This window comes from Orycteropus afer, unplaced genomic scaffold (genome assembly GCF_000298275.1).
Source record: "Orycteropus afer afer isolate SDZICR_OR568_19922 unplaced genomic scaffold, OryAfe1.0 scaffold00077, whole genome shotgun sequence".
Lineage (NCBI taxonomy): Eukaryota > Metazoa > Chordata > Mammalia > Tubulidentata > Orycteropodidae > Orycteropus > Orycteropus afer.
In genome coordinates, this window is record NW_006921664.1 from 3,707,792 (window position 1) to 3,720,807 (window position 13,016).

A 13,016-nucleotide genomic window follows, 5' to 3' on the forward strand; every position below is an offset into this window, starting at 1 on the left:
CCCCAGGGTGGAGCAGCTCTGCTTTGAAAAGTGTCCAGCAGGAGTCTCTGGGTGTGATGACAGACTGAGTGGCCCTAAACATCCCAAGAAGATACACTCTTCATCTGAGCTCAAACGGCAGGACATGAGACAACTGCTTCCTCAAACGCACCAGAAAAGGGGGAAGCATTATTCTCTGTGTCAGACCAAGAGCTCATAAAACGTAGCATTCCACTTTGGACAGGGAGTGATTTTCCATGAGTGTAAGTAATGTTCTGTAGTGGTTCTCAGGTAGCGGTAGACATCCAGCTTCATCTTCTGGAGGTGGAAGTGGGGCACACTTGCTTTTCCCAGCCCTGTTGTGCAGAGGGGATGCCTGACTTCAGGATGAGCCACCGAGCAGGGCTCAGACGTGTCCTCCCTGCTGCATGTCTCCCTTAGCATGTCCACCAGAAAAGACTGGCTGGGGTGTGGCTTAAAGACTCAGTCCCAACAGGTCTCCCTGTACCAGCTGCTGGTCTATCTCACTGCCATGAGCCGGCCTTTTGATCAGGTGGAATGAAGCTTACCTAGCCAGCCCAGGCCAAGATATTGTACGATCGACCCTCTCCCCGTGCTCACCACTCAGATGGGCTCCTCCTGACCCTCCTCCTCATCTCTCTTTTGAGGATCTGGGTTCACTACCCTAAGACTTGCAATCCTCAGGGACTGTCACCACATTGCCAGATAGTACAGATTACATTAGAAACAGAAGCAAGAGAGGAGACACAGTGTGAATTCAAATACTGGTCCTCCATGGAAAACTTGAAAGGGAGCTGTGCTTGCTTTGAAGAGATCAAAGAGAAATTTGTCCTTTAGTGGCTCATTAGACCACTCCTTACAGGAACATTGACAGGGACAGGGAAGGCTGGATGAGGGCCTGTCAGACCCAGGAGCCCTCCTGTCTTCCTACAACGTGGCCACAGTGCCTCCTTCACATTGCAGGCATTGCTGACCCCCCTTTACTTGGCCTTCACCACCTGTTCGTACGGGGGTGGGGGCGTGTTACAGTAGGATGGGGGCGGGGGGTAGGCTGTGCTTCCCTGGGGTGAATTCGGTTGGACCTGGAAAGCCATCGCCATGGGATTCCCAGCAGGATTCATGCCTGGTCCTCCAGGGTCAGTGTAATATGGCGGCCCTGGCTGCTGGACTCCTGAAAGACAGACAAACAGATGTGAATACAGAGGAGAAACTGGCACTCACCAAACCCAAAGAGCTTCTGAGCTGTAGGGGCCACAGAGACCACCCATCCTAATCACACTGAACTAACATGTCTCAAGGACCCAATAAGCTCATACATAATGGTGCACCTGGGATATGGGAATAAGCAAGAACAACACACAAGGTCCCTGTTCTCATGGAGCTGACATTGTAGGACAGGGAGACAGAAAACTGAAAAAGCACACCTAAAGTCACAGATGGTGGCTAAGTCACTAAGAACCTCAGCAGGATCGGAGGTGTCATGTGGCCAGAGGTTCAGCTATCACTAACCTGAAATCTGAACAATAAAAATAAAGCAGCTCTGCAAAGAGTCGGGAAGCCTGGACTGAACGAATTACAAAGGACGAGCTCCCAACATACAGTTCAGAGCTGAGGAAACGGGCCATAGTTAGGTAAGGAAATTTGCAGTTCGTTGTTGGAAGAACTGGAAAGAGGATCATAGTTTCCTGACTTCCAGCCTGGCATTATCACTGGCAGCTCCACAACCACAGTGAGAACACAGTTTACTGGTGACAGTTTCTGATGAAAGTTTTCCATTCCCACCTGCTAGGCTAAGACAGGCTGGTTTTATCAGGACAGGGAAAGGAAGATAGGGCAATCTACTCCCCTAGAGATACACCACCTCAGAAACCCAAGGAGGGGGTCACTGTAAGTCGACTCGACTCGACACGACAGCAATGAGTGAGTGAGGTGAGCTCCAGCCCAGCTCCAGTACACAGAAAAGGGAAAAAACCTCCCATGCTGGCTGGGCTGGGATGAATGAGTCCACAGAATCTCAATTTACCCTTGATGTGGCTAGAGGAGATTCTCCCTTCTCCAAGGGTGAGGATGATACGGCAAGCAGGCTGACTCTCCAGATACAGAGCTGGGGGTGGGCTAAGGGAGGTCCAGAGAGCACCAAAGGTGACAGGAGGGAATGGCTGAGGACCCTGCCCCATATTTAGTCCTCCATTTTTTATTGGGTAAAAATATTCCAGAAGCTGTTTTAAAGCCTATTTTTTACATCTGGTTACTCTGATTGTATACTTAACTCTATACTGAGTAAATGAAAAAGAATCAAGAGGAAAAAAAAAAAAAAAAGAAAAAATCTGAGGATCTTAGGTGTTTCAGGGTTAAGCTAATTCAATAAGGGAACTCAAGTCTAGGTCGTGTTGGGTCTCATCTAACTCACGGAGATACTCAGAGTGACAGAGACATTAGTTTGTGTGAATACTGTGTAGGGCCATTTTTACAGGTCTCCCTCCATCAAAGTTTAAGTAAATAAGGAGGGGCTGATCCCCAGAAAGATGCCCACCAACGTATGAAATGTCCAAAACCTCTACAGCTGGCACAAACTGGATCCTGGAACTCTCCCAAGGTGCTGAGAGACAGAACGTTAGAGCAGAAATATAAGGCTGGAAATACATTTCAGGCTGGTAGTGGGAGAGCAGTCAGTCAGGGATGCCACCTTTACTCCAAGCCTGCCTCACAGGGTACCTGCCTGAGACAACAGCCAAGGGCTGTTTGCTTGTATGTCTGTTTACCAGCTACAGCCCTGAATTTCTCACAGTCAGGGATGTTTTATTTATCTCTGGATTCCTTCAGATTTTCCCAATTACAAGTTAAAGACTTAAAAAAGAAAAGAAAAAAGAGGCAATTGTCAGAATACATCATGTGGATCTCTGTGTACTGCAGAAGGAATAGAGAGCAGAGAACGAGCACGGTATTGAAGAGGTTCTACTGACAGGACTTAAGGACAACATGGAATATATAAGGATGGGGAAAGGGTCTAACAAGAAAAGGCCCCCATTTCTGGTCTGGAAAAGTAAGTAGCCCACCAAGCAAGAGAGGGACTCCAGGAGCAAGGCAGGACAGGTGGAAAATTCCACACTGAAGGGAAGGGGCAAGGTGCTTTTGCATGTCTTTTGTGTACAGGGGGTAACAAAAAAATGAGTGTGAATAAAACCACCAAGAAAGTGTTTAAGATGGTGATTCTGAGGACTCAGTTGTAAGAAAGAATAATATTCAAAACACAGAAGAACACAAAACATTTAAGAAAGATGACAGGGATGCAAAGAAGATGGGAAGAACTGGTAGAACACAGGCAGACTAGGAGTTGAGTCATGGCAGCAAAGGGAAAGGATAATATTTAAGAAGGAAGAAGTGACTGGTATTCTCCAAAGCCGAAGTTGTTGTTGTTGTTATGTGCCGTTGAGTCAGACCTGACTCATAGCGACCACTCCTTGGGTTTCCAAGGCAGTATCACTACGGAAGTAGATTGCCCCATCTTCCTTCTGAGGAGTGGCTGGTGGGTTTGAACCACCAGCCTTCTAGTTAGCAGTCAAGTGCCTTACGCACTATGCTACCAGAGCTCCCAAAGCCAAAGAGAGGTTAAATAAGAATCACAAATTTTAGCAGATGTGGTGCTTGGGAGTTCTCTCATGCCCTTTGCTCAGCAGTTTTAGGAAGAGTAGCAGGTACAGAACCCCAACTGCAGTGGGTGAAAAGCTATTCCAGGGCAAAGGGTGAAGGGATAAGGGAACTGGTGGTAGCTAAAAGGGACACAGAGCAAAGGAAGGTGTATTTTTAAGGAAGGGAAATACTTCAGTATGTTTATAGAGGTAGGGTGGTGCAAATTTAAGCGCTTGGTTGCTAACCAAAGGGTTGGAAGTTAGAGTCCATCCAGAGGCAATTCAGAAGAAGATTTAGCAATCTACTTCCAAAAACCAGCCACTGGAAACTCTGTGAAGCAAAGCTCTCATCTGACACATACAGGTCACTAGGAGTCAGAAGTGACTCAACAGCAACTGGTTTAGTTTGGTTTATATCTATATAGGAAAAAGAGGGCTTCTGGGGGAGAACGTAAGATCAATGAGGGCAAGGACCTTCAGGTTCAGCATTTGGATCCCAGTGCCTATCACAGAGCCTGGTGCACAGGAGGGCACCAAATAAGCCTTTGTTTAATGGGCAGAGAGAACAAGTGTAGATAAGGGCCTTGAGAAGATGCACCAGTGTATGCCACAGTCATGCAGAAAGGAAGAAACTCCTCACAACAGAGCTTATATTTGGGGTAGAGTTGGATACATTTGCTGAAAGTGATGAGGAAAAGATGAATGGGAGAATTAAGGGACATTAGCAGATAAATTCCAAAATCTTCAAAGAAGAAAGCAAAAACACAGAGTTCACAAACAGTAGCAAAAAAATAAAAATAAAAAACATAAGGATGCTGGGTCTGCAGGCTCAGGACCATGGTAACAGGGGACATCAAGCTCAACTGGTCTAACATACTACACAAAAACGTTTATATCCTACTTTGATGAGTAGTGACTGGGATCTTAAAAGCTTGTGAGCAACCATGCAACAACGGATTTCTCCTTCTTCAGAGCAAAGAAAAGTGAAGAAAATCAAAGACACATGGAAACAATTAGTCCAAGGGACTAGTAGACCACGGGAACCTCAGCCTACATGACCCTGAGACCAAAAGAACTAGAAGGTGCCCAGCTACCACTGCCAACCACTCAGAAAGGGATCAAAATTGGAGATCGTGGATAGAATGTTGATTTATTCCTGAATACAAAGGAAGGGATACACTCCTTGGAGTGATCAGTCTTGGGAGAACAGAAGGGCAGTGTTTGCACAGGTAGATAACTCAGTGAGCGGGAGTGCATGGGAGGGAAGGACATAGGAAAGAGGTAACTACAGGGAGAAAGTAGGAAGAGAGCTGTTAGGTTGTGGGGAATTGCAGTCAATGTCATAAAACAAAATGTATATGAACTGCTGTATGGAAAATGCATTTGCTCTGTAAACTTTCACCCAAATTACAATAAAAATTAAAAAAAAAAAAAAGATGGTATCTTGAGTGAACTTAGGAGGACTGGGAGAAATGAGTACAACAATGGCAGCAGCATAACAGTGTCTTCTGTTTCTTAAAGGATTTTCCCAGTTGCCACTGAATTGATTCCAACTCATGGTGACCCCATGTATCAGAGCAGAACTATGCTCCACAAGTTTGCCAGTGCCTGATTTTTTGCAGATAGACTGTCAGCCTTTCTCCCAAGTTGCCTCCTTGAGGTGGACTTGAATATCCAACCTTTTGGTTAACAGCCCAGTGCATTAACTATCTCACTACCCAGGGACTCCCTTTAAGTACTGAGTGATTACAGTAGCAATCATTATGTTATATTACACTGACTTTTATTATCCATTTATTCTTGAAGAAACTGAGACTGAAAGAAATTAAGTTACTTGACCAAGGTCACATGGCTGTTACTCATTCAGATGATGAAGAGGGGCTTTGAAGAAGTTTAGACTAGAAAGGGATTGGAGAACCAGGGAAGACTGATGACATGATAGGCCTGCACTTAAGGTACCATCCAAGGAATAAGGGCTTGACTAAGGGCAATCACGACTCAGTTTCTTGGTTTTGGTTAAACTGAACTCTTTTCCCTGTGTATTTACTCATTCCTGAATGCAAAGGGAATGCATCAATCGTAAAAACTCAGGAGTGACCATTCTTTCTTCACTGAGTCTACTGCGTATCATTTGAGAGGGAACCTTTAAAGCTAGCAAAGATTAACAAGAATGTTAGTGATGTTAATTGACAATAGCCTCTGCTAAGTAGACCATCCCACCTACAGCCTGTGCCAAAGGCCCAGGTCCTGCCACCACTCAACATGCTGAATGGATGGATGGGTTGGCTGGTGGTCTGTGAGTAGATGGGCTGTTCCAGCAGCCCAAGACAGACTGCATGGCCCACAAGAGATGGCGAGGTTATTGGCTCTAAGCTGGCCCAATTTCTGACTGTGCCCCAATTCTATCAGGATCCACATGTCTCTTTAGAATTAGCTCCTTCCCTGGGTCAGCTTGAGTGGGTTTCTGTGTTCTTTCTCATTCTGCACACTGCATGACTTTTATAATTTAAAGCAGACTCTAAATCTTGACTTCCTACGTCCTTTTCTTGTAGCCCAGGTGGCTTCTCCAACATGCAGGCAGGCATCTCAGATGCATTCCAGCAGACCCAGAACTCACACTGCCCATGGTACAGCCTCTTTTTGCCTACATCTCACTCTCAGTTGATGACATCATATCTACCCATTCACTTGTTGGACTATAACCTAAGCTCCTTATGAGGGATAAAAGGTCCTCCATAATTAGGCTCCTGCCTACTTCAACGTCTTATTTCTTATCACCCTGCCTTATTCTTTCTCTTCAAACCACCACCAAATTGCTTATATCCTGCTCAAATCTCCCCTGAACCTCACTAGAAAGTATCTTCCGGACTCTAAGCATGCAGACTGACTGATCCCTTCCTTTGTATTCAGGAATAAATCAACATCAACTCTTACAAAAACAGATCATGCTCTCTTCCTGGAATGCCCTTCCTTGTCTCCATACCACCCTCCTGCCCAATTGTTTCTTGCCAATTCCCATTTATCCTTCAAATCTCAGCTTAGAATCATCAACTCCAGGAAGCTGTATCTGGCTGCTGCCACCCTGTTCCTGGCTGGACAAGGTACCCTCTCCCTCTTGACGTCCAGGACAGCATAAGCAAGTCTGTTTCCTTGTACTCCCCACAGTGTGGAACACTTTTCTGAGCTTTCTGCACGCGAGGAAGTGTTTTATTCATCTTTGCATCCTTTTTCTGATACGGCAGGAGGAACTGGCCACCCCACCCACGGATTTGTGCCAGCTTCGTCCACCAAATTCTGTTAGTTTTGCCCACCACTCTGGAGGGGAGGATCGAGTATAAAAAGACAACTTCAAATCTCTATCACAGGTGAGGGCACAAGCAGGGTGGTCTTTATACCACAGGAGGCAGCTCAGGCTGTGTCTGTGCATACCAGCAGATTGGCCAAGCCCACACTGGAGAACAATGAAAAACACTGGCAAGTGTGGATGATTTAATCTGTATTTCCAGTTAACAGTCACAACACATGGATATTGCCAGGAATTGGAGGATGGAACTGAAAATTTGACCATGGAAATGGAGATGCATTTGGAATAGAAAGAACAGACAGGAGGTGGATAAATGATCTACTTGTCAAGAAAATGAATCCCTAGGTGAAAAACTTGGCAGCCATGGGAATGGAGCAGGCTGGAAAGTCTGTGCTTGAAGCTAAAAGGGAGCAGGAACAAGGCCCGTGCCTTGTGGAAAGCAGCTACAGGCTTCTCAACAAGATGAAAGCAATGAGGCAAGAGTTCAGCCAGCTCAGACAGAGAAGCAGCCTCACAAGAGCCTGTCTACAGCCCAGGCATCTGCTAGGTGTCTGCTTATTTGGCTCAAAACTAAACTCTGACAAGACGCTGACTGTGCTGACAGTTGAGACTCCCTCAGAGAAGAGAAACTAAGAGAAGAACCGCCAACAGTGTAAATCCAGTTCTGACCAAGGAGGGCAGACTCAGTGAGTAAAGTGAAAAGGGCGAGACTTCATCACCCGTAAGAACCACTCAGGGAAGGGCTGGACAAGGGAAGGTATAAGCTCATGGACATAAGAAAGGTGCCTATATGACTATAAGAACTAGATGGTGCCCAGCTAACACTGTAAACCACTCAGAGAGGGATGCAGGAGATCGTGGATAGAGTGGGAGAAAAATGTGGAACAAAACTCAAAACCATAAAAAATGACCAGGTTTCTTAGTCTGAGAGAACCAGTGAGACCCCTGAGACTATGGCCCCTAGTTACCCTTCAGGTCTGGAATGGAACTCATTCCTGTGACTTCCAGCCAAACAACAGACAGGCATATGGGGTGACTATTTCATCAGGTGGATACACTCCTTGGAACGCTCAATCATGGGAGAACAGAAGGGCAGTGTTTGCACATGGAGACAGGTGGAGGGGGTGGTGGGAGTACACGAGAGGAAAGGAGACAGGGAAGAGGTAACTATGGGAAGGAAGTGGAAAAAGAGCTCTTATATTGTGGAGAATTACAGTCAGTGTCGTGAGACAAAATGGTATGAAGTGCTATATGGAAAACAAATTTCCTCTGTAAATTTTCACCCAAATTGCAATAATTTTTTTTTTTAAAAAAAGAAGTTGGAAGCACCTTAAAATCTTAATTCCTTCAAATGGATATAAATCTTCACTGCAGCATTATTTACAATAACCAAAAGACAGAAACAACAGAAATTTCCATTGATAGATGAATGGCTAAACAAAATGTGGTATATACATAAAATAAAATATTACTCAGCCATAAAGAGAAATGAAGTCCTGATATATGCTACAACATGGGTGAACCTTGGAAACATGCTGAGTGAAAAAAGTCAATCAAAAGGGGACAAATATTGTGTAACTTCACTTATATAAAATATATAAGATAAGCAAGTGCATAGGGATCACACTGTATTAATGGTTACCAGGGCTAAGAAAAGAGAGGAAAAAGGAGTTTTATTGCTGAAAGGGTACTAAGTTTCTTTTTGGAGTAATAGAAAACTTTTGAAAAAGAATAGTGATGCAGCACAACATGGTGAATGTTACTGAATTTTGTACTTAAATGTGGTTGGAATGGCAAATGTTTTCTTATATATATTTTTTACAATAAAACATTAAAATAATAAAAGGTCTACAATTATTTTTAAAAAATCGTAATTTTGACTCCACAATCATAACTAAGCATTGTGAGAATAAAAATTTGAAAGGTTTCAAACAAAGCTTATATAATTGATTCTAAAGAGTCAAATTGGAAGAGCAGGGCATGTAACCAGAAACAGACAGGTATCAGGAATTCAGAATCAAGGAAGCTGAATTTGGAGCAAAGACTCTAGATATTGTGATTTTTTATAGCACATTTATACTCACTGTCACCTATGTTATAGATGGAATTCCTTGGTTGTTGTATTTGGCTTTTGTTTCCTTGTTAATTAGTGCATGAAAGATAACTAAAACAAGTGGCCAAGAAAAAGGCTTCAAATCTGATTCTTTGTCAAAAAGAAAGTTTTGCACACCAAGAAAGGGAGGAAAAGATAGATGAAGGAAAATGAAAAACCTACCTAAGAAAGAACTGACTGGGTGTTACTGAGAGCATTCAGATTGCCCAACTCTGACCAATAATCTCTCAGTATAGGGATTTAGGAAGGAAATCAGTCCTTAGTGAGGGTGTCATTATGTGCTCAGTACATCGTCTTGACAAATACTAATGTCACAGTATTTCATATACACCGTGTCATTAAGCTGTACAGAATACTGTAAGATACATTATTATCACTCCCATTTTATAGATTCCAAACCTTAAGTCCAAAGAAATTATGTAACATGCCCAAGGTTCTTCTTCCCCTGGACATTGCTGGACCTGAAAGAAATGAAGCATGCATTAGCAGCCACCGAGGACAACTAGTGCAGGAAGGAGCTGCTAGGCTGAAGGGGGTAGTGTAACTGAACAGAAGGAACCCGGATACCTGAAGATGCTGAGAAGCAATGAACTCAAACCAGGATTCTCCCTGCCTCGTGACTGTTACCACACACAATATTCATCCTTATTCTATTAACTGGCTGAATCGGGATATCGTGTTACTTTTAAACTAAAGCACCCAAACTAATGCTCCCTGAGAACATTCTTATAGTAAATAGATGTCTCCTCCTTCATTACTTGCCCCTTCCTTTCTTCCAAGCCTTCTCCTTTGATTGGGTTTTATGTGCATCTATTCACTTTGCTGAGTTATCTCAACTATTAAAAATATTTTTCTGTTCAGTCTCATATATGTATTTTTAGGTAAGATGTTGTTTACAAGTAGGGTAAAAATGGGTTGCCTTCGGGCATTAATTGGTGGAAGAGATTGACGTGAGATGGAGTAGCAAGTTGGCCAGCTCACAGAGCAAGAAAGCAGAGTAGAGTGCCTTTTTTGGGGGCAGGAAGATTTCTGGCAGAGTGGATTGCCTTCGGGCATTACTGGCAGAAGCAGAGAGACCAAGGAAACAGAAGCACAGATGCTTCAGCCTGAAAGGTAGGACCATGGCCTTTGGGGATGGAATGACCACAGCCCCCCAGGTTTCAAGAGCCAAGCCTTCACCAACTTGGTTCTGGAGTGTGGGGCTGCTCATTCATGTGAGCCAATGGGATGGAGCCATAGCCGCTGCCCAAGAGTGAGAGGGTGGGGCTGCCATGCCCAAGAGGGAGAGAAATGGGCCCACCAGGCCAAGGGGGTGAGGTCACCACTCAGGAAGTAGGAGACTGGAGCCACCCAGTGGAGGAGACCTGTACAGATATCACCCATTGAAGATCTGTACAGATACATTATTCCGTACAGGTGCCAAGTTGACAAGGGGTGGAATTCTGGTGGTTATATTTATGTGTCAACTTGGCTGGGCCTGGATGAGTGGCTGGGCAGCTGGTAGTAGTTATTCCCCACAATGAGTCTGGTAATCAACTCCATGGTGGGATCTACCACAAGCAGCTGAGTAGCTGCCTTTGGGATGTTGTATGATTCCTGTATATAAGCAGTAGCTTTGGGAATGGTCTCTAGCTTATGGCACCTTGAACCCTGCATGTAGCCATGTTGTTGTTCAGCAGCCTGCTATGCTCTGCTGACCTTGGGACTTACAATGGACTTGAATTAATGGCTTGCCGAGTGATTTGGTAATAGTGGGACTGTGCCTTTTACTTGCCAACCTTGGGCTTGGCAGCCTCAGCAGCCAGCAGCTGTCTAAGTGAAGAAAAGCCTCTAGCTTCAGTGGGCCGGGAGCTGGAGGCAGAGCTGAAGCCCAAGGCTGAGGGGCTTTCACCCAACCCCTAGAGCTTGGCACTTTGAACTTGGACTTAAAGCCTCTAAATTGTGAGAGAATAAACTCCTGTTTGTCAAGGCCATCCAATTTGTGGTATATTCCTGTCAGAGCGGCACCCGGTAACCAGAACAAAAACATTTTTCTGTTCTCTCGCCAATATTTTTTTTTTTTTCTTTTCTTTTTTAGGTAAGACATTGTTTACAAGTAGGGATAATTTTCTTTTTCCTTCCTAATGGTTAAGCATCATTTTCATGTTCATCTTTTTGCCAGAAATTCTATACTAGCATTACACTTTTTTTTCTTTTTAAATTTTATTGTGCTTTGGGTGCAAATTTACAGAGCAAAATTTGTTTTTACATTCAACAGTTCATGTACATTTGATTTCACACTCCAGTTACCATCCCCGATCATAACAAACTCTCTTCCCCTCCCGTTCCTGTGACTATCACTCCCTGTACCCTTCTTAACTATGCACTCCTGTCTGTCCATCTTTCCTTCTATGGAAATACTGTCCCTCTGGTGCCCCATGGCCAACTGCTCTAAGGGGTGTATCTCCCTACAGTTGTTGTTGTTGTTACGTGCCGTGGAGTCGGACCCGACTCATAGCAACCCCTCCTTGGGTTTCCGAGGCAGTATCACTATGGAAGTAGATTGCCCCATCTTCCTTCCAAGGAGTGGCTGGTGGGTTTAAACTGCCAGCCTTCTGGTTAGCAGTCAAGTGCCTTACGCACGATGCTACCAGAGCTCCTCTCCCTATAGTAGGTGGGTGTATTGACTTGGGATAAGTGTTCTGGATGTAGGTCTTTCTATTGTTGGGCTGAGAGCCAATCCATGAGAGTGAATCCAATTCTAGGCCTGAAGGGTAACGCGGGGCCATAGTCTTGGGGGTTTCCACCAGACTCTATCCAACCAGTAATTCTGGTCATTTGTGAGCTTTTGGATTTTGTTCCACATTTTTCCTCCCACTCCATCCAGAATCTCCAGGTTTGATCCCTTTCCGAGCAGTTGGCATTGGTAGCCAGGCACCATCTAGTTCTTCTGGTCTCAGGGTCCAGCATATTCTTGGATTGATTGTTTCCAGATGCCTTTGATATTCTTCACCCTTCTTTGCTTCAGATGAGAGAAGACCAATAGTTGCATCTTAGATGCTGCTCGAAAGCTTTTAAGGCCCCAGTCACTAATCACCAAAGTAGGTTGTGAAACAAGATTTTTATGTACTATGTTGTGCCAACTGAGTTTGGTGTCTCCTGAGACTACGGTCCAGAGCTGGTAGCCTAGTGATTCTGAGTATATGGTTGTCTCTGAGAGGTTACTCCAATTCTGTCTTCTGCTGCTTCTGTAATGTGTGTGGCTAGTTTTGTAGCACAAGTGCATATTAAGATTATCTTCAGCTAAATCTATCCTATTCCTATTTGCCGACTCTCACCTGATCTTTTCATTTGTCTATGAGTTTATCTGTAGCCTGGTGTTTGATGTTAGTGGTAATGCAGTATTGTGCATATACTATTATTTGCCCAGCATTAAATATTAATGATGATACCAGGCACCCTAATTTTAATAGGAATTCTTTTACTATTTCACTAAATAAGATGTTGGCAGTAGGTCTAGAGTATATATTTAGTTCATTCAACAATTATTTACTGAATATTTCCTATTCAAATGCACAGCTGGTAACACAGGGGTTATACTGTTGAGGACTTGGTCCTTGCTATCAAGGACCTTCAAGGTCCTTGCCCTCAAGGAACTTACATTCTAAGTCTTTATTATATTAAAGAAGAAGCCTTACATTACTTGTTTTAATATGGAATGCAGACTGAATATTATTGACAGTATTTTTAGCACCTGTTGAAATAATCATATTTGTTTTTTGTAACACATTTATGTCCACTGTCACCCATAATGTAGATAATTTTCCTCAGTCACTGTATTTTGCTCCTATGTTTCCTTGTTGTTTTTCATCTGATGTATGTTGTCTTTTTTTTTTTTTTCTTTCAAATTTCATTACTGTCTTTCACAGTGATTTAGGATGTAAGCAGGCTGTTTGTAATTTCAAGAGTAGGTACTCTAAAGACTTATAAT

The 13,016-nt window shown here is 43.8% G+C and overlaps 1 protein-coding gene across 1 annotated transcript in view; it reads right to left on the reverse strand.

Moving 5' to 3' along the window:
* Positions 1 to 980: 980 nt before the first annotated feature.
* Positions 981 to 13,016, reverse strand: part of VOPP1 (VOPP1 WW domain binding protein) — a 133,736-nt gene continuing 121,700 nt past the window's right edge. Inside the window, exon 6 of the mRNA XM_042780997.1 lies at positions 981 to 1,171. Within this exon, the coding sequence (XP_042636931.1) occupies positions 981 to 1,171 (191 nt within the window). The remainder of the gene's footprint in view (positions 1,172 to 13,016) is intronic.